The 21,178-nt window shown below is 36.9% G+C and overlaps 1 protein-coding gene across 1 annotated transcript in view; it reads left to right on the top strand.

Moving 5' to 3' along the window:
- LOC126470332 (inactive hydroxysteroid dehydrogenase-like protein 1) overlaps positions 1–21,178 on the top strand; it is a 162,941-nt gene that overhangs the window by 125,581 nt on the left and 16,182 nt on the right. The window contains exons 2-4 of the mRNA XM_050098118.1: positions 3,839–3,961; positions 6,318–6,428; positions 18,986–19,206. Coding sequence (XP_049954075.1) covers positions 3,839–3,961; positions 6,318–6,428; positions 18,986–19,206 — 455 coding nt within the window. The remainder of the gene's footprint in view (positions 1–3,838; positions 3,962–6,317; positions 6,429–18,985; positions 19,207–21,178) is intronic.

A 21,178-nucleotide genomic window follows, 5' to 3' on the forward strand; every position in this document is an offset into this window, starting at 1 on the left:
GCTACGGTCGCAGGTTCGAATCCTGCCTCGGGCATGGATGTGTGTGATGTCCTTAGGTTAGTTAGGTTTAACTAGTTCTAAGTTCTAGGGGACTAATGACCTCAGAAGTTGAGTCCCATAGTGCTCAGAGCCATTTGAACCATTTTCTTATTCTTAATGTTCAAGAAGCCGAAGGTGCATTTGCTTTTGCACTGTCAGGTACTGTCCTGGATGCAAAAACTGAATTCGGTTGGCAGTAAGGGAAATAAAGCTCGAAACTCTTACCAAGTGCTTCAACAAAGCAGTGTTTGGACGACAAGAAAAAGACACCTCTCTGGCCATCGAAGATCAAGGAAATGCAGCAGCAATTGCTGAATTAATCAAAATGCAAAACATTTCATGTAGTGCAGATAACTAGATTCGAAGTGACGACTTTCTGTCAACTCATTCCACTTTTGCTTCAGCAACATATTTAATAGAAATCCGCGACATAGAAGATGAAGACTGCTTGAATACTGCTCAGCAGTGTGGGATCCGTACCAGATAGAGTTGATAGAAGAGATAGAGAAGATCCAATGGAGAGCAGTGCGCTTCGTTACAGGATCATTTAGTAATCGCGAAAGTGTTACGGAGATGATAGATAAACTCCAGTGGAAGACTCTGCAGGAGAGACGCTCAGTAGCTCGGTATGGGCTTTTGTTGAAGTTTTGAGAACATACCTTCACCGAGGAGTCAAGCAGTACATTGTTCCCTCCTACGTATATCTCTTGAAGAGACCATGAGGATAAAATCAGAGAGAGTAGAGCCCACACAGAGGCATACTGACAATCCTTCTTTCCACGAACAATACGAGACTGGAATAGAAGGGAGAACAGATAGAGGTACTCAAGGTACTCTCCGCCACACACCGTCAGGTGGCTTGCGGAGTATGGATGTAGATGTCGATATAGAAGAGGTGCAAACCGATGTCTCTAGAAAAAGTAATAGACCTGAAGAAGGTATTGCATTCATAGACGATGTTATCCAATTTCCAGCATACATAAATGCTCCCAAACAGTTGGAACTATTGCAAAGTGCGAAAAATTGCATAGAAAAAACTATTTCGAACAAGAAATTCAAAGAGGTTTCCCTCGTTCATTTGTGGCGAAAAAAAAAAAATGAAACATAAGGCAAATAAACACAGAAATAATATGTATGTACATACAGCAATAAACGAATTTAAAGTTAGGGTAAAAACACAGAAATGCCATACTATTTATCAGTTTGTGTAATAGTCTAGTGTTTTGTTGTACAGTACCAGTATACACTAATTGAACATCTACAGTGTGGGAGTGAAGGTATATAAATACATGTATAATTACAAATTTATATTTTTGTGCATGATACCTGAAAATTATTTTGTAGCTAGTGAGTTTTGTGTAATTCAGAAACTTGTCCAATTTGGAAAAATATTTTACTCTCATGCGATTCTGTTCTGAGTTAGTTGTACTGTATATTCATGTGTAGTGTGAAAACATACCAAGGTTTGGGTGAACATGTCGTATGTGGGTATGGAGTCATTACTGCTGTAATGATTCAGTTTTGCATTGTCTTTTGGATAAGGTAGATGACTCCATACCTAGATATGATGTGTTCACCCAAGCCTAGGAATGTTTTCAAATTGCACTTTGATATATTTCCTGTTTGTTTTTAGTAGTCAGTAGCTACTATTATGCACTATGTATTAGATGTGGTCTTTATTGGTTTCTTCAGATTAATCTGTTTATGATGTATAAATCAAAATGCCTAATTAAATAATGTAGTCACTACACAACCTCTGACTTCCATGTGTTTTTATAGCATCCATAAAAGCACTAATTCAACATTCAGGTCACCCCTCCCTTTATTAGTGCAAGAGGAGGTTCCCAAGCTAAAGATCTCCATCCTACAGATGGATTACCATCAGCTGTGTCTGATATTTCATCTGACATTGTAGGTTCGTCTTTGATTCAGCCTATGATATTAATGTATGATCTAGAAATCAGGAGCTGTAAATTGCCACCTCACCACCCTTATCTGGCTTTGAACATGTGGCTTTGAACATGTTGTTCCTGAGTTCTGTGTTAGCTTGATATGATTTATTGGCCAAAGCCATTCAGGCAGTTTATTGAAAAATGGAAAATAATCTGAAATCAGAACAAAAATAACGGGCAGAATTCTTTAAATGACAAGATATTTGCCAAATTACCCCCCCCCCCCCCCCCCCTGGATAATTTATTTTCACAACTGGCCAGTTTTGATATAGCAGCATTGAAACTGTACACTTGAAAATATCACAATGGCTCAATGTAAAAACTGGCTCGTTGTGAAAAGAATACCTTCAGTTGTATGTGGCAAAAATGCTATCATGCAAAGAATTCATTATGATTGTAGCAGCAAGCATGTTAAAGCCAATGGGTAGGATGTGTACATGAAATATATATTCCTTTAAAATATTAAAATATGCAAGAAACATTTTTTCATAAATGTGGTAATTCATTCCTTTCCAAATAAATTTTCCCTTCTGCACATGAAAAACCTCAGAAATGAGTCACATTATCTACTTTTACACATTTTATGAAATCTGAAATTCCTACTATGCTAATGTAACTGTTTCACACTTCTGCATCAACTTTGTAAACCTATTTCATATTAGCTTTCTATGATTTTTCCTGCATCCATAGCGAATGTTGCTAATGCATACCTGTGAAGTGGCCTTTGATGGGGGAAGAAATTTTCAATCTTAGTCTTTGGCTGGTGAACGGAGGAGAGGCGATGACCTAAAGTTACTGATGTAAATCAAATTCCAAAACTCTCCTCAGTGTCACATGAAATGTTTATGATGACCCATCTTTTGGAGGAGGAAGTTAAGTCTGGGGAATGCACTGGTGCTATTTGAGAAGAAGTCTACGTGCTGAATCCTGATTAACCCTCCCTTTTTTCATCATACAACACAAACCTGGCACAAAACTATACATACACCCATTACAGTCACCTACACTCAAAAGATACACGTAAGACACAACTTCCACACACCACGTGGGAAGGGGCCACTGTGCACAAAGAAATTAGCTGCTGAATAACAACTCTGGTTGTCACAGCCAACAATGCCAAATAACTATTTCTTTCTTTCTTTCCTGCCTGGATTTCATTTACAATTTTTACTGCTGTTATTCTATAGCTTCATTGGGTTTGCTAAGTACTTTTTTAATGTTATGTCTGAACTGTTAGCTTTAAAAGTGCCTCTGGGATGAAACGAGTTCAATTGAAATATGTACCTTGTAATTAAAGGATTAGTAGCAAGGCACAATATCTGTATGCTGAGACTGTAATGCCACAGAAAATGAAATTTTTGATCATTATCATACTATTAAGTACTGCCTTGAGTTAGGGAGATGAGGTATTTATATTACAACTTCACTGAAAGAACAGATACATTGATAGTGCTCATACTTATGGATCTAGGAATAGCTAATTTAGCAATAAAGGGAAATGTTGGAAGATGAAAACTGTAGGGGGAGATCAGTAAGCAGGTTCAAACAGGTGTAGGTTGCAGTAGTTGTGCAAAGATGAGAAACTCGCAAAGGGTATTCTAGTGTGTAGAGCTGCATAAAAGCAGTCTTCCACAAAAATATATCATTGTTTCTCAATTGTATGTTGCTCACTATTATTTATTTGTTTTTAAATGTGTTCATGACTATTGTTTATTTGTTCTTTAATCTGTTCACATGTGATTTATTTATACCTGTAGCTGCCTGTGTTTCATAGAATATAGAGACTATTGTTATTTTGTGTCAATGTTCACTTTTTATTTACAATATCATATTTATCATCTTTACAGTGGTTACTGGTTCAACAGATGGTATTGGTAAAGCATATGCCCTTGAGCTAGCAAGACGTGGACTCAACATAGTCCTTATTAGCAGGAACCAGCAGAAGTTGGATGGTGTTGCAAAAGAGATTGGTACTGTGATTATATATGATATATATTAAGAATATAATCTATATTTAACATATTTTCTTAAAATGCTGGTTTCTCATTTCAGTGTGTGATCACATACAATTTTTAACCAAGAGAGTGACAAATTCTCTAAGTTCACATATTAGGGCACTGTACACATAAGAAAGTAGGTGACTGGGCAATATGCAATGGCAACAGGCAGTGTATTGTGGAACACACCAGCCATTAGTATCATTTCGCAATATTTGTATGCAGGTTGCAATATGAGGTGCACCCTAAATAGCTAACAATTAGTTTTATATCAGTATTTGCATGGTGATAGCTGTTTGGTCATTGCAATGTTCATTATGGCTAATATAGTACATACAGTAATTAAAACTTCCGGGCTAAGAGGCCGTGGTCCAATAGTACAAATACTTCTCCCTGACGTTTCGTTGCCAGCTGCGGGCAACATCATCTGAGGTGAGTCTACGATGTCAGGGAGAAGTATTTCTACTATTGCACCACGGCCTCTTAGCCCGGAAGTTTTAATTACTGAAGACGCCGGCTGTGAAAGCCTACATGCTATGATAATACATACACTTCAAATGTTAAATCAATGAGGTTAGTGTTAGTGTTATATGTACACACCTTTTTTCCTATTACAACACAACTCTACTAGAAGTACACTAGTGTGAATAACACAATACACTTATATTTGTATACATTGATACTCTTCCTTTGCTTAGCACTGTCATTACTTTGACATAAATTATGATATTATTTCAACATATTGGTGTATTTATTTTTGAATTTAGAATTTTCTTGCCAGTTGCATACATTTGTTAGTTTAGAAATAATATAGTCCTGCCTAATAACATTGTTGATTGCAGCTGTAAGAAATATTTTGGAATCTTTAACACAATAGTGTGACATACAAATCAACAAAACTTACTGGGTATGCAATGTGCAGCTACTCGTTGTATACAGGGTGTCCAAGGATGAATGGTCAGAATTCAAGTATATGACAGCAACAATCATTCAACGCAGAAAAATCCAATAAACATGGGCTGTAAAATGCATACTTTAAGAGCTAGGAGCACTTCTTTGTCTTCGATACTGTGATAAAAATCTCCTCTACTGCAAGTTCTTTGCTTTACATATTTTGAGACGCAGTAGTGTGGACCAAAACATGAAAAAAATGTCCAGTCAACATGGGCTCTGGAGTGCATACTTTAAGAGCTATGAGCACATGTTTGTCTTCATTACTGTGAAACACATATAGTCTACTGAAAAAGTTCTTATAGCTCTTAAGATATGCATTTTAGAGTCCATGTTATTCTTGTTTTACTACCTCCTCTCAAAATATAGAAAGCAAAGGGCTTGCAGTAGAAGAGATTTGTTTTACTGTATCGAAGATGAAGTGCTCTTAACTCTTAAAGTATGTTTTTTAGAGCCCATGTTTACTAGGCTCTGCTGCTTTGAATGATCACTGCTGTTATATCCCTGAATCAGGACCATTTTTCCTTGGATACCTTGTATAATCTTCTCAGTTTGTTTTGTATATCAACAGTGAGAATTAAAGAGAGAGGTAGGTAAAGCTTTACACTCTTTGTTCCTTCTTTCTCTGACAGTTTTTCTGTAATTTTCTCCACACTTACATCCATTCTTATCCAATCAATACACTTTCCTTTTCTTACCTGATCTGATCTTAATTGTTCTTTGTGACTTATCCTCTTCAACAATGTTTTAGAAATCTCTGGTGGTTCATAACCTGCATTATGTTTTCAGAGCTCTTACTATACTTTGTTTTCATATGTAACTTGCATCTATGTGTTACTTGTATATCTGAGAATCTTTCGTTTGCAGTTGCTATTAACTTTGGTGGTGCTGTATGCATACTGACAGTCAGTCTATATGTGTCATCTATCTGTAGCCTCCTTCTTGCCAGAGTCCAAAGATTTTCGTTCTTTTGTTTGCTTTACTTACATGTTTTTATTTGCCAGTTCTTTTTCTCCAAACAATTGCACACTTGCCTTTATTTACATCTAGTATTATCAATGTGATTTATAAAATGAATATTAATAGTTGTGTGCTTTTAAGAATTATTATTAAAAATAATGTTTATTACTGTTTACGGTATTTATCTCTAACAGCTTATCTTATAGTGTAATATATCAGAGATTATTATACACATTTCATCAGTCAGTCTATCCATCCTGGTATTACCTTTCATGAAAAGCAAATTTTTCACTTCAGGTAACTGATCTGCATTGCAGACAATCAGTAAACAAGCAGTCATATTTATTATTTGCATACATTTTACAGTATTGTGTGTGGTTTATGATGTCAGCTAATAATTCATATTTTTGCTTTACAGAATCGAAGTTCAGTGTACGAACAAAAACAATATCAGTAGACTTTAGTAAAGGAAAAGCAGTATTTGATATCATTGAATATGAACTCAAAGACATCCCTATTGGAATTTTGGGTAAGAGCCTAAAAACTAGAAGTTTACTCCTGCAGAATGTGCTATTACTGTGCTTGCAGTTAATGAAGGGGCTATATTTTTCTGTTAAGAATACATGTCCCCCTGATTATATTAGAGGTTAGATTAGATTAGATTAGTACTTGTTCCATAGATCATGAATACGGCACTTCGTTATCATGTGGAACGTTTCAGGTTAATAAAAGGTGTCTATACAAGATATTACATTACACAAAATATTACATGACACTTAATTTTTTTCTGTGGGTGTTGGGGAAATTACCCACTTACTATACCCAAAAATTCATCTAATGAGTAGAAGGAGTTGCCATTAAAAAATTCTTTTAAATGCTATATGGCTATCTGTTAGACTTTTGATGCTATTAGTTAAGTGACCAAAGACTTGTGCGGCAGAATAATTTACCCCCTTCTGAGCCAAAGTTAGAGTAGTAATGTACACTGCTATTACTTTTGAATTCGTTCGGATTGTTTCATAAGTGAATATATATATATATACATATTGTGAGGCTACAGTGAAGATCTCGAGCTCTTTAAATAAGTGTCTGCAGGATGATCTTGGATGAGCTCCAGTAATTATTCTGATTGCACGCTCTTGTGCAATGAACACTCTTTTACCCAATGATGAGTTATCCTAGAATATGATGCCAAATGAAAGCAGAGAATGAAAATAGGTGTGGTAAGCTAATTTACTGAGATGTATATCGCCAAAATTTGCAATGACCCTAATAGTATAAGTAGCTGAACTCAAATGTTTCAGCAGATCTTCAGTGTGTTTTTTCCAGTTCAACCCCTCATCAATGCATGCACCTTGAAATTTTGAATATTCTGCCTTAGCTACCGATTTCTGATCGAAGTCTATATTTATTAATGGTGTCATTCCATTTACTGTGTGGAACTGTATATACTGTGTTTTGTCAAAGTTTAATGAGAGCCCATTTGCTGAGAACCACTTAATGATTTTCTGAAAAACATCGGTTACAATTTCACCAGTTAATTCTTGTCTGTTGGGTGTGATAGCTATACTTGTATCATCGTCAAAAAGTACCAGCTTTGCATCTATGTGAGTATAGAATGGCAAGTCATTAATATATATTAAGAATAGCAGAAGACCCAAGACCAAACCTTGTGGCACCCCATTCTTGATTGTTCCCCAGTTTGAGAAATCACCAGTTTTTTGTATATTATGTGAACTGCTTATTTCAACTATCTGCACTCTTCCAGTTAGGTATGATTTAAACCATTTGAGTGCTGTCCCATTAATACCACAGTACTTGAGCTTATCTAGAAGTATTCCATGATTTACACAATCAAAAGCCTTTGAGAGATCACAAAAAATCCCAACAGGTGACTTCCAGTTACTCAGAGCATTTAATATTTCATCAGTGAAAGTATATATAGCATTTTCCGTTGAAAAACCTTTCTCGAAACCAAACTGATATTTTGTTAAAACGTTATTTTTACAAAGGTGTGAAGCTACTCTACAATACATTACTATTTCAAGAATTTTGGATAAGTCAGTCAGAAGAGAGATTGGGCGGTAGTTGTTGAAATCGGACGTATCCCCTTTCTTATGCAGTGGTTCAACAATGGCATACTTCAGTCTATCTGGGAAAATACCCTACTTCAGAGAGCTATTACATATGTGGCTAAGAATCCCACTTATCTCTTGGGAACAAGCTTTTATTATCGTGCTGGAAATGCCATCAATTCCATGTGAGCTTTTGTTCTTGAGAGAGTTTATTATCTTCATAATTTCAGAAGGAGAGGTGGGTGGAATTTCAATTGTATCAAATTGTGTGGATAAGGCCTCTTCCATTAACTGCCTTGCTTCTTCTAATGAACATTTAGATCCTATTTTCTCTAAAACTTTTAAAAAATGATTATTCAAAATGTTTTCCACTTCCGGCATGTTGTTTGTCAAGTTTCCATTCACTTTGATGGTAATGCCGTCATCCTGTACTCTTGGTTGCCATGTCTCCCTTGTAATAATATTCCAAATTGTTTTGATTTTGTTATCAGAGGTATTAATCTCAGACATGATGCACATGCTTCTGTACTTTTTAATAACCTTTCTTAATGTAGCACAGTAGTTTTTATAATATTTGGCTGTTTCTGGGTCATTACTATTTCTTGTTGTTACAAAAGATTTTTATTCCTTTAGTAAGCCAAGGTTTTTTTGCATGGTTTCTTATAATTAGCTTTAACTACTTTCTTGGGGAAACAGTTTTCAAATTCTCTTACAAGTGCATTATGAAATAAGTTATATTTTAAATTAGCATCGGATTCCTTGTACAGCTCATCCCAGTCTAACTGCTGAAGATTTTCCCTGAAATTTCTAATTGTTGAGTCATTAATTAAACACACAACTTTGGAGGGTAGTTTTGAATAACTGAATGGAGCTATGTCATATACTGTAACTAGCTGAGTACCATGATCAGAAAGGCCATTCTCAATAGGACAAGAATTTTTGTTTCTAAACTTATCTTGGTCTATAAAATCGTTATCTATCAATGTGCTGCTCTCCTTTACTACCTGAGTAGGAGAATTAATGACAGATGTCAAATTGAAAGAACCGAGCAAGACTTCCAGGTCATTCTTCCTATTACCCTCCTTCAGTGAATCAACACTGAAGCCCCTCAAATAATAATTTGCTTTCCCCTATCTGACAGATATCACAACAAGGCATCCAAGTTTTCCAGGAATAAATGAAAGTTTCCTGAAGGGGACATATATACTGTTACAATATAAAAGAGCCCTCCTTCAGTTTAAGTTGACGGGTACATGCTTCTATGTGTTGCTTAAGACAAAACTTTTTTGTATCTAAGCTTTTTACACAGTGATAACTTTTGATATATACTGAGATCATTTTAATGGAGCAGAAAGATAGAACTGTCAATGGGCATATTGAACAAATTACCTCAGAATTTGTCTGAAGTGTTTTACAAAACCATAAGAAACATAGCTCAAGCTATTTAGATGCCTATTTCAAGGTAAACAAATGCCACATTAGCTCATCGCACGTGAACTAGTTCACAGTTGGGATTGTTAAAAGTAATGAATCATCAACTTTTACATTTGAATAATACTAAGTGTTATGAAGGGGGAGAATCAAAGGATACATACAGATAGATACATAAAGACACTAGTGAAGGGAAGCAGCTATCATAAACAGCTTTCTCGAATCACATAACTAGCACAATGTGTGTACTCTAGTTTATCTGTGCCATTATAGTTTACATTATAGTATTCAGTAGTAAATAAACATTATCTTTTATGGGCACTGTTTGACAGTAAGTGAAAAAAGCCTAAAGTAATTTCCAAGTATGCTAACATAGGGGGAAGATGAAATGAATAACTATACTCTGGTCAGTACTTTTTACCTAGTATGCCTGAAGTTTCAGAGAAAATTATGCATAAGAAACTAATTTAATTTGTAGAAAGAATAATATTCTGTTGAGGTCACAACATGAATGTAGAAGGTTAAATTAACACAGACTGCACTATTTGAATGTATAAACTGTGCAGTAGACCTAAATATGATTGACAATAAACAGTTAACAATAGGGATATATTTACATTTGTGTACTGCTTTCGACATGATTAACAACAAAATCTTCCTTCCTAAGTAATAACATTATCATAGAAGAGGATGTTCTAACAAGTGAATCAGTTTACTACTCAGTAATCAAGAAGAATTGATGTTAGTGAAGTACACTGAACAAGGATGCCACTGAAATACAATCATCTGCAGGCACAATCAAATACAGCATGCTCCATGGCATAGTTATGGGACCCCTTCTCTTTCTTCTGTGCATCAACAGAATGTGCAAAAAAATGAATACAGATAAGACTCTTATATGCTGATGATACAGCAATTCTGCCAAATATTGGGAATAGTGATGAACTACGGCAATCATAAAACAAATTGGCAAGTGACCAAATCATGACCAATTGAACACAAATAACAGCAGGACATCAGTTGGAATTTTCTGTCACCCTAAAACAAGAACGCACATAAATGTGCTATTTCCATTAAAGAAAAATCAGCAAAAAGCAGCACAGAAATGTTTTAGCTGTATGGCTGCAAGATTACATAAAAAGGAAATATATTGGGCATGTTAACTGTAAGATAAATAGACGGTTTAAATCTAAGTAGCTCTGAAACCTAGTATTGTGGCTGATATTTTTATGAGTGCTTATTATGCTTATGTTATGGCCCATCTATACTGTCCAGCATCAGTCAGTAAATTCAGAATCGAAAGACTGTTAGAATAATGAATGAAAGTAAAAGAATATTCATATGAACACTTCCTTCACACTATTTAATATACTTCCATTAATGCACACTTTCAAAAGAGAAATTCTGATATTCTTTAAAATAAATCTAAAAAAGAAAGATAAAAGTCACAAAAAAACCTATGCTCAAAAACATCATACCAGAGTCAGCCAAAACCCTTAACAGTACAAATGCTAATAATAAACTCTGGTAGAAGAGAATGCTTCATATGGGATGGAAACATTTTAACAAAGTACCACAGACCATAAAAGCAGTCTGGGAAATAAATATCTTTAAATATACTAGATGTTTAATAATTGTATTATTTAAGTAATTAATTTTGTAAATCCAATCCGTAACACTATCACACTTACCAAATAACCCTGTGACAAAATGCGCCGCTCTTCTTTGGATCTTCTCTATCTCCTCTGTCAACCTGACCTGGTACGGATCCCACTCTGATGAGCAAACAATAAAGGATCCTTCTTTCTATGTATCACATGAAACACATATTGCTTGTTAGTCAGTTAGTTGCACATTTATAGATCACATTCAACATAAACATTAAGCTGTAGAATGTATCTGTTGAGCAAAATAAAGTAGAGACAAAAAATGGCTACATGCTGGTCATTTACAGATTTGTGATAGACTAATTATTTCTATTCAAGAATTTATTTATGGTATAGAAAAAGTTGTTAAGGAGAAACAAAATTAATCTACATATGGAAACACTTCTGTCATCTGTTGGACATTTTATTTCCTTGAGCAGATTATCAAAGTGTTTCATGGTTCAGTATTGCATTCTTTTTTGTGCCAAACTTTAATTCACTAAAGGGAAGTTCAAATAATTTTACCCTCTGATATTGTGTTGGTGAATATCTCTGTTGCTCTCAAACTGAAATGGATTGCTGAGACACATTTCATTAGTGAAGAAATGAGGGGGGGATGCAGCTTGATGGAGCTGACAGGCAGAACATGAGCAGATGAGATCTGTGATGTTCGAGTCATTATTTGGTGAGAAGACATGTTGTCAAGCCAAATTTTAAATCTGGAACCTGCTCCAGTATCTATTGTGAAGGAAGTGCAGTACTCATGGCTGAAAAGATGAAGACATTATGATGCGACAGTAGTCCCCATACAAGCCACACAGCAGAACCCATTGGTTTAGGTGTAGTTGATGCTGCCATGGGCAGAGGGGATAAAATTAGGACCTGAAAGGTGTGTCCAGCACACTGTGATGGCAAGCATGTTAGGGAAAGGTTGAAATGGCTGAACCCAGATCTGAATCAAGTTGGAAACATGCCAGTAGATCTTGGTTGGAGGCTGGGTCGAATCTCATGGGGATCTGGGACAGTGTGTCCACATTTACATGTAACATCACTGTTCAAGAGTGGATTGAATAATGAAAACTAGAAAAATAAAGAAACCAGTGCTGGAAGCAATGGGCGATCCTGTATGGTAAAGCAATGTTTAGGGCCAAAAATCATGAGTTATGGGTGATGATCAGTGACAAGATGAAATTCCTGTCCTTAAAGTAATATTTTAAATTTCTGAACTGGGTAAATAATAATGAGGACCTCCCACTCTCTTTGAGAACTGAGAGACAGATAAGGTCTTAGAAGCATATGCTGTAGGACATTGCAATCAGGGTATTTATGGGATAGGACTGTGGTGATATCATGGGGATGTGTCAGTTGCTACTATAAGAGGCAAATCAGGGGTGTGTGTTGCAAAACATGATGTCTACTTAAGACAATCTTTTAAAACCCAGAAAGCTTGTCTACAGCTCAGCAAACATTTGAAATGTGCAACTCAGCACTGCATCTAGCACAATGGGCAGAAGAGTTCTGCTATGGTTGCAATGAGTCAGCCATAATAGTTGCTCTTACACATAAACACTTTTAAATCTTTGACATTAACGGTGGGCTGCAGTTTATCGATTGCTGCTACAAAATTCTTCATTGTTTCCAGTCCATTTGCTGAGAGTTTAAATCATGAATTTGTTAAGAAGTGTTGCACAAAATAACACTTGCACATGATGCATTTAAGCCCTCTTGATGCCAGTCTCTAGGACAAACATTTTGAAGGTGATCCTCTGGAGTTGCATCTATGATTAATAGATCATCAAGATATGCAGCACAATTCTGAATGCCCTGGATTAGCTGATCCATAAAACGTTGAAATATGGAATGAAATGAAGACTTCTGAAAGGTAACTGATTGTAATGGTAAAGGCCATATGCAATGTTTAGCACTAGGTAAGTTTGTGATGCTGCATCAAAGGGTATTTGAAAATATGCCCCTGCATGGTCAGTTTCACAGAATAAAGTGGCATGAATTAATTCTGCAAAGAGCTCATCCAGGATCTGTAGAGGATAAGTTTCCACTTCATCTTGGGCATTGATTGTTACTTTGGAATCACCACAAAGTCTCAGGGTGCCACTGGATTTGCATACTTTTCCCAGAGGAGTAAGTAGCTCATTGAGCATGGGGAAAAGACATTAACACCTCTTCATGTGTGAGCCTATCCAGCTCTCTTTTGAGGCCATTCTTAAGAGCCAAGGCTTTGAAAAAAAAAAAAAAAAAAAAAAAAAAAAGTTTGTCATCGCTTTTAGAGTGGTGTGAACTTTGCTAGTCCATATGAGAAAATTTGAGAATAATCATCACAGAGTCTTCAGTATAGCAATAGCCACTTTGGATTACATGGTGTGCACTGTTTCATGAACAGTAAATCCAAAATTGTGGAAAGAGTCTGTTTCAAAAACATTAGTTTTTTTGGTGTTAGCTATCACCAGAAAATTTACTGGATCCAGTGACTAGCTTATAAATAAGGAATCCTGGAAACTTTCCAAGCAAACACACATGACAATGTCGAAAGAGTGAAAAATTTCTCTCACCTGCCTACAATGGTGGCGACAAAAAACTTAAGTAAGTAGATATGTTTAACAATCACACAGAAGCGCCAATATCCAAGAGTAAACTCACAGTGCTTTTGTCAATGAATGTATCTGTGTTCTGGGCTACATTATGATAAATCAGTACTTCTGTACATAGGTCACACACTTGTTTCACTTCGCATTCGGGAGGATGACGGTTCAATCCCATCTCCGGCCATCCTGATTTAGGTTTTCCATGATTTCCCTAAATCGCTTCAGGCAAATGCCGGGATGGTTCCTTTGAAAGGGCACGGCCGATTTCCTTCCCCATCCTTCCCTCACCTGAGCTTGCGCTCCACCTCTAATGACCTCGTTGTCGATGGGACGTTAAACACTAATCTCCTCCTCCTCCTCCTCGTTTCACTTTCGTAGGTTGGGACATACAGGAGAAGTATCAATAATGTTTTAAAAAATCAAAAAGAAAACCTTTCAAGTATTATTATTTTATGGAAGAAACTTGTGACTTTTGATACATTGGGGCATTAAAAAACTCAGTAGCGACAGATGGAAATTTGTGCCATACTGCGTTCTAACCTGAATTCCCGCTTTATGTGAGCGTTGATCTTAACTGCTTCGGCTATCCAAGCATGTCTCTAGTCTGACTCGAATCTCCATATGCTGCACACTGCAGATTAGTATCCCCTGTTCATCATTCCTCTTTGCTCACAGCCCTACTGTATTCCTGCAAGGGGCTGGACATTATTCTGCATCTGCACAGAAAGGCTGATATGCTGTCAGGAGCATATATTGTACAGGTGTGGTGTCTGTTCCTTTGGACATGCCTGTCCGAAAGAACAGGCATTGTACCTTTATAAAATATTAAATGGTTCATTTATTTTATTTTACATGTGAAAATAAAAGTAGCTCACTTGTGTGACTGTTCTATTAGAGTGATGTCTGTATTGACATGTACCCAGAAACATGTATCATACATAAACATTGGATATTCTACTGTCATTCAGACTTCACAGATTTTTGTAAAGCTTATCATAAAGATGCTCACATTCATATGTGGTACCTATTTGTAGTAATGGATATAAAATTAAACTGAACATGTCTACACTTCAGTTATTCCAAGACTGGCAGCAGTGAGAAGTGACATGATGTCTAACACATTCTTCCAACATCTGCCTACTAAACATAACTAGGGCAGCTAGACTCACTAGAAGTCTTACAGAATGTTTATTTAATGTGTATAGGTCCCAAGACAATATGTTTGTTTTCTTGGCTGGTTAACATCATTAAAAATATTTAAACCATACAAGGTGTTCAGAAATTCCTGCTACAAACTTCTGGGACTCTTAGAGGAGAGTGAGTACATAATATTTTGGATAAGAACTCATTACCAGAAACATATCACTTCTGTTCTATTACCGTTTCAGTTCAGATGTTTAAGTCATCCACTTCTGCTTGAGGAATTGAATTAGACCTGATGCAGTACAATTATTAGGTAACAGTTTCAAGGGAGATATAACAAAACATCCATTTATCACTTAAGTACATTTGTTTTTATTAACATGTAAACATTACATGTTTATGTTATTCCAAAATAAAAGAACCCAGCATACTGTATATACAGTACAGCAGTGATACATTACAACAGCAGCTTCATGTGGCTACCACCAACATTGTTTCAGACTTTGTACCTGTGAATCATATTCTGGTACACCTCCCCATCCCACCTAGTGTCTCTTCAATTTCTAGTGCAGCAGCCAGAACTTATGCCAGCAGATCTTCCCCTGTTTCAAGAGCAGTCTTGTAAATTAAACTTTGCATCTGACCGTACATCAGGTGACCATCTGATGTATACACATCGTCCTGTCTACCCTATTGTATAACAGAGCAAGCAACACTGAGACTTTTCTCCTTCCCTCAGCAGAAGGGGACATATTACACATCGAATTGAAACTGCCAAAGATCTGAAATGGGTTGTTTCATGACATGGGTTTTTGTTCAAAATATTATGTACTCAGTCCCCTCTACAAGTCCTTGAAGTTGTAACGAGAATTTCCAAACACCCTGTATGTTCTTTTTGTGTGAGAAAAGAATGCAAATGCTACCTTCCTTAAATAAAATTTGTTTCATCGGTAATGTATGTGGTAGACTTTGATTTATTGGTAGAATACTTGGGAAATGGAGTCAGTCTGCAAAGGAGATTGCTTAAAAATCACTCAAGCAACCCATTCTACAATGATACCCAAGATTGTGGGATCCATACCAATAGTGGATATTGAACATATACAGAGAAGGGCAGCACGAACAGTCACAGGTTCGTTTGACCTATGGGAGAGTGTCACAGAGATGCAAAAGGAACTGAACTAGCAGGCTGTTGCCCAAGATAGATGTAAACTATCCCAAGAAATCCTACTTACAGAATTTCAGGAACTGATTTTAAATGATGACTCTAGGAATATATTAAAACCCGCTAAGTATTACTCTCACAGAGATTGTGAGGACAAGATTAGATTAATTACAGCATGCACAGATTGTTTAATCAGTCTTCCCATGCTCTGTATTTGAATGTAACAGAAAGAAACCCCAATAACTGGTAAAAATGGATGTACCCTCTGCCATCCACTTCGCATAGGTTTGCAGTGTACAGACATAGATGTAGATGTAGTTTTTTATGAGGTCATTTGGGCCACTGAGCAGGTTGGAGTGCTGCCAGAGGTGGCATAAATCCCACATAATCAATGCCAGAGAGTTGACTGCCACAATGCCTTCTTCCATCACAAACTCTGGTCAGCATGGACAGTTTCATGGGCTTGAGCTAATAATGTAACTTCCATCAGAGGGGGATCTGATTTCCTGATGTGGTTCATCACTTCCAAGTTGGGCATAAGCCAACACTATAACATCCCTAATTAGAGAGTCTGTGAAGTTATGCACACATGAACATTTAAAATTTCATTTCTCCATAATACCTTTAAGTCAGAAGCCCAATCTGCTTATGACTGATTGCAGATCTTTCTTAGTGAAAAAATACTAATGTGGTTGCAATAATATGTGTCTTCATTGAAAATGTTTGTATAGCAAAGAAAACAATATAGTCAACTCAAATTCTGCTGTAATAATTAACGACTGGTTCAGGTTACTTATCTTGACAAGAACATGGCCTTTTGTCTTTCTGAATTGAAAATTTGACCTGCTGAAAAATATAATTGAAGTTGTTCTCTGTAAGTGTCTCACTCTTCACACTGTTTGTTGGCTGTTGGAAAGACCATACACTTAGGTGGTGAGGGTAACATTCCTGCTACATTTCTTAATGTTTGCACTGACCGTAACATAGCTGTCATTAGCTTCTGATAACCATGCATCGCTTGTGGTTTGTATTAGGAGTTGCTGTAATTTTCCCTGATTGAAAAACTGCACTCTCACGTAATTATGAAATTGTTTACTGTCCAGTTTGTATGCTTCACAGGTCCCAAGTCATCAACATAGGTGATCTACTCATAAAGACCATACAGTTATCCACAATAAGAGTTATATAAGGGTGAACATTAATAAAACTGATAAACTGCAAGGACAGATTATTGACTGGAAATGGGAGAAACATGTGTCCAGAAATGGACATTGTGCATGCAATGACGACAAATCATTCTGGAACACAGTACAGATCTGCATCACATCCACATCACAACAGATGTTCGAAGTCGTCTCCATGGGGTGCCTCACTCTTTCACACATTCCAGCCTCTCTCTGAATAGCATCACATGCATTGTGAACATTCTGTTGAAGGGTCTGCACATAAGGAACTGGTTCAACATACACAACACCTTCCAGATGCCCACAGATGTAAAAATTCAGGGGGTTTAAGCCTGGTGATGTAGTAGGCCATGCTACAGGGCCTCCACATCCTATCCATTATCGAGAGAAGATGTTGTTGAGGTGCTGGCAAACTGTAATGCAGAATTGGGGTGGTGCTCCATCATGAAGAAACCATATAAGCTGATGTGTTGCCAAAGGCACATTCTCAAGCAGCCCAGACATAGTATTCTACAGGAGGTCCAAGGACATTCCTCCATTGAGGTATTGTGAAATAATAACTGGTGCAAGTGTGTGGTCACCAAGAATCCCTACCCACACAATGATGCTGAATCAGTGCTGATGAGGTGCCTCAATCATTTCTCAATGATTTTCTGTAGCCCACGGATGACAATTATGCAAATTGATTTTGCCAGTTCTGGTAAAGTTTGCTTCATTGGTAAAGAGGACTGATGACAGGAATCCCATAATTGTGATAGTCTGGTTCTTAAACCATTGACAAAATCCTTCGTGTAGAGGGAAATCCACTGCTGATAATCTTTTCACTCACTACTGCAAGTCATAGAGATAGTAGCAATTGTCATGTGGGATACACATAACCATACTTTGGCTTACACCATGTTGGCGGGCTACTTACCTGGAGCTTCTACTGGGGTTCGTCTCAATGTCCTGTAGAACCTGATCCTCCAAATATGGTGTACACATAGTCTGCCACCACCCTGCATATTCGTCTGTCTGAAAGGACACATAAACACACAAATTCCAAAAAAAGACTTTAAATGTTGTGTAATATTGTGGTGTCTGTGAGGGTACTTGCTTTGATGTAGCCTTGCTGTCTCTCAACCATTTTCATCTGCTTCGCTGTACAAAAACACCATCTCGGCTTGTTTCTGACATGGATACTGGACCATTCTGCTCCTTACAGTAGCTGTGTCAATTATATAGCCTGCAACGCACAAGAAACATATGGCATGTGGTCAGAGGAACTTTCATTCTTCAGTGCCATCTACTGTGACGATGATGCTTTTCCAGACACATGTTCATAGGTTTTTTTTCCCTCCATTACCAGTCAGGAATCCATCCCTACAGTTTGTTGCTTTTGTTAATGTTCACCTTGTATACTACATGATACTAGGAACAGTTTAAGCTATCGTAAGTCCATAGTACCAAGCAAAGTCCAGTCCAAGTCATATAGAAGTTCTGTATACTTCAACTAGAGTCTATGGGAATCTCACCATAGCCAATATGATAACACTCATGGTGCACACTCCAGTGCTTACTTCATAAATGCTTACATTGGCCCTGGGATGGCTTATGTGGTAATGTTGGCTTATGTGTAATGTTGGTTGGTACCACTAAAACCTGTTAAAATATAACTTGACTCACATCCCTGAAGGCTGTGTTTCATTAAGAGATTTATGGAGCATGATGTATGTAGGAATGAATGAATGAATGAATTCTTGATTTATGGTTGTTTTACTGTGTGAAAGTCTATATAAGAGATGCTCATTTCTGTTTTACAAAACAAAAATAATTTCAACTGAACTGTGTTTTTCATTCCAGTAAACAATGTAGGTCGCATGTACACATATCCAATGTATCTAACAGAAGTGCCTGAACAAGAATTATGGGACATTGTCAATATCAATATTGGTGCTACAACGTTGATGACTAGATTGGTGCTTCCACAAATGCAGCAGAGGAGAAGGGGAGCCATCATTAATGTTTCATCAGGATCAGAGCTTCAACCACTCCCTCTCATGACTGTATATGCTGCCTCAAAGGTGATGTGTATGAATATCTACACTGACTTCAATAGTAAGATATTTCAGAGATCTGTTAATTTTATTCTGTATCTTTACCTGGATCCAAAATGAACTATAAAGCAACAGCAGTTATGTATAGTTTAGGATTTCTGTCATACCATGCTTGATAAATTGTCTTAGTTCTAAATTCTAAATCAACTGCTTACAGAATTCATATGATTCCTGCATAAGCAGGAAGTTTTCTTTTTAAAAATATTAAGTCCATGCTATGTAAGTATCTTCTTTTAATTTTCATGATGGTGTACTGTGAAGTCTGTGAATAAGGTTCAATCTAGAAAGGGAAGTATGAGAGTGTCTCTCTTTATGTTAATGTTCATACATTGAAAGTTTTCACATCCTGTCAAAGATTTCTTCAACATCTGTTACATAGTTTTCAATTTTATGAGTTACAACCTATATCTGAATGTTCTTTCCATTTCTGTCTAATACAATGTATGTACTGATTTTAAAGCTATTTGGCATTTGATCCTTTGTTGCATTTCTTATAGTCCAAGTCTACCCCATCTGTGGTTGTTTAACACATCTTCCAACTTCACTAACCTTTCTTTGAAATCAAAAAGTTCTGCAAATTAAAAAAGTAGTAGAAGCAGTTGAATTTCTAAGATTGGTGTTATTGCTCATTTGGCCTAAATTTGTGTTGCATTGTGAGGGCACAAAAAAGTAGGTCCGCATGCTTCATCGCTTGAAGCCATTGCTAGTGTTTCCTTAGTCTTGCATTCCACCTTTCCTGAAATACCAGTCTCCAAAAACCTAGCACATCCAGGCTATTGACAAACAGAGCCAAGGTTTTGTAAATGACACCATGGCTGCCATTTTACTAAGAAATTATTTGTTTGTAGAAACCCAGTATTGCAGCCGGCCGGTGTGGCCGAGCGGTTCTAGGCATTTCAGTCCGGAACCGCGCTGCTGCTACGGTCTCAGGTGAGAATCCTGCCTTGGGCATGGATGTGTGTGATGTCATTAGGTTAGTTAGGTTTAGGTAGTTCTAAGTCTAGGGGCTGATGACCTCAGACGTTAAGTCCCATAGTGTTTAGAGCCATTTGAAACATTTGAACCAGTATTGCAATCTCAGCTGTGTGGCCATTAAAGGAGAGAGTATACATGGTCTGACACTCACATCATGCAATGCACATATGTGCAATGAAATGCTGGAAACAATAATATATTACTAATACTGTGTTTTACCATTACTTATATTGTGCTTTGCCACTTGCCAAAACCTAAAAATCATCTGACATATTGAGTGTCTCTCCTAAGAGCCATTAGGAACATCTTCTCTGATGTTTCAACAGATATCTGCAGTTCTGTATTTGCAATGAGTAGTTGGAGTCACCCCAAGCAAATACTGCTCATCATGTATTTTATGCATTGCCCACTGTCATTGGAAAGCTTTGGTTTGTTTCCTGCTGCAAGGAAACTGATTTTTTAAAGTGGTCCCAAATTATTGTAGTGTGATATTTGTTTTATCGACATCCATTAACAGAGACAGTAAGACACTAAATCAGCACCTCAGCAGTGGTGTCACTGTCCTGGTCTGTGCTGAATACTAGCACTATGCAGCAGTGCTGCTCAGTCACTGCTGGAGTACTGGTTATTCTTCATGTTTTACTGTCCCTGTTAATACCTACCAATATAACAAATATCACACTGGACTAATTTTAGACTGCTCTGTCAAAGAGGCACATAAAATTCTATTTTAAATGGAATACAAATCAATACTTGTTATTGACACTGGGCATCACATGGAAGATGTGATGAGTAATATTTGTTTGGGCTGACACCAGCTACCAAAGGCAAAAATTAAATTCCAGATATCTGCTGAAACATCAGAGGAATGCACTTGATGACTCTTAAGAGGGACACCCTGTTTTTGCATGTCATTGCAATCCATAAACAGGGTCTTAAACTGTAAGAATGCATCACATTGAAC

This window comes from Schistocerca serialis, chromosome 3 (assembly GCF_023864345.2).
Source record: "Schistocerca serialis cubense isolate TAMUIC-IGC-003099 chromosome 3, iqSchSeri2.2, whole genome shotgun sequence".
Lineage (NCBI taxonomy): Eukaryota > Metazoa > Arthropoda > Insecta > Orthoptera > Acrididae > Schistocerca > Schistocerca serialis.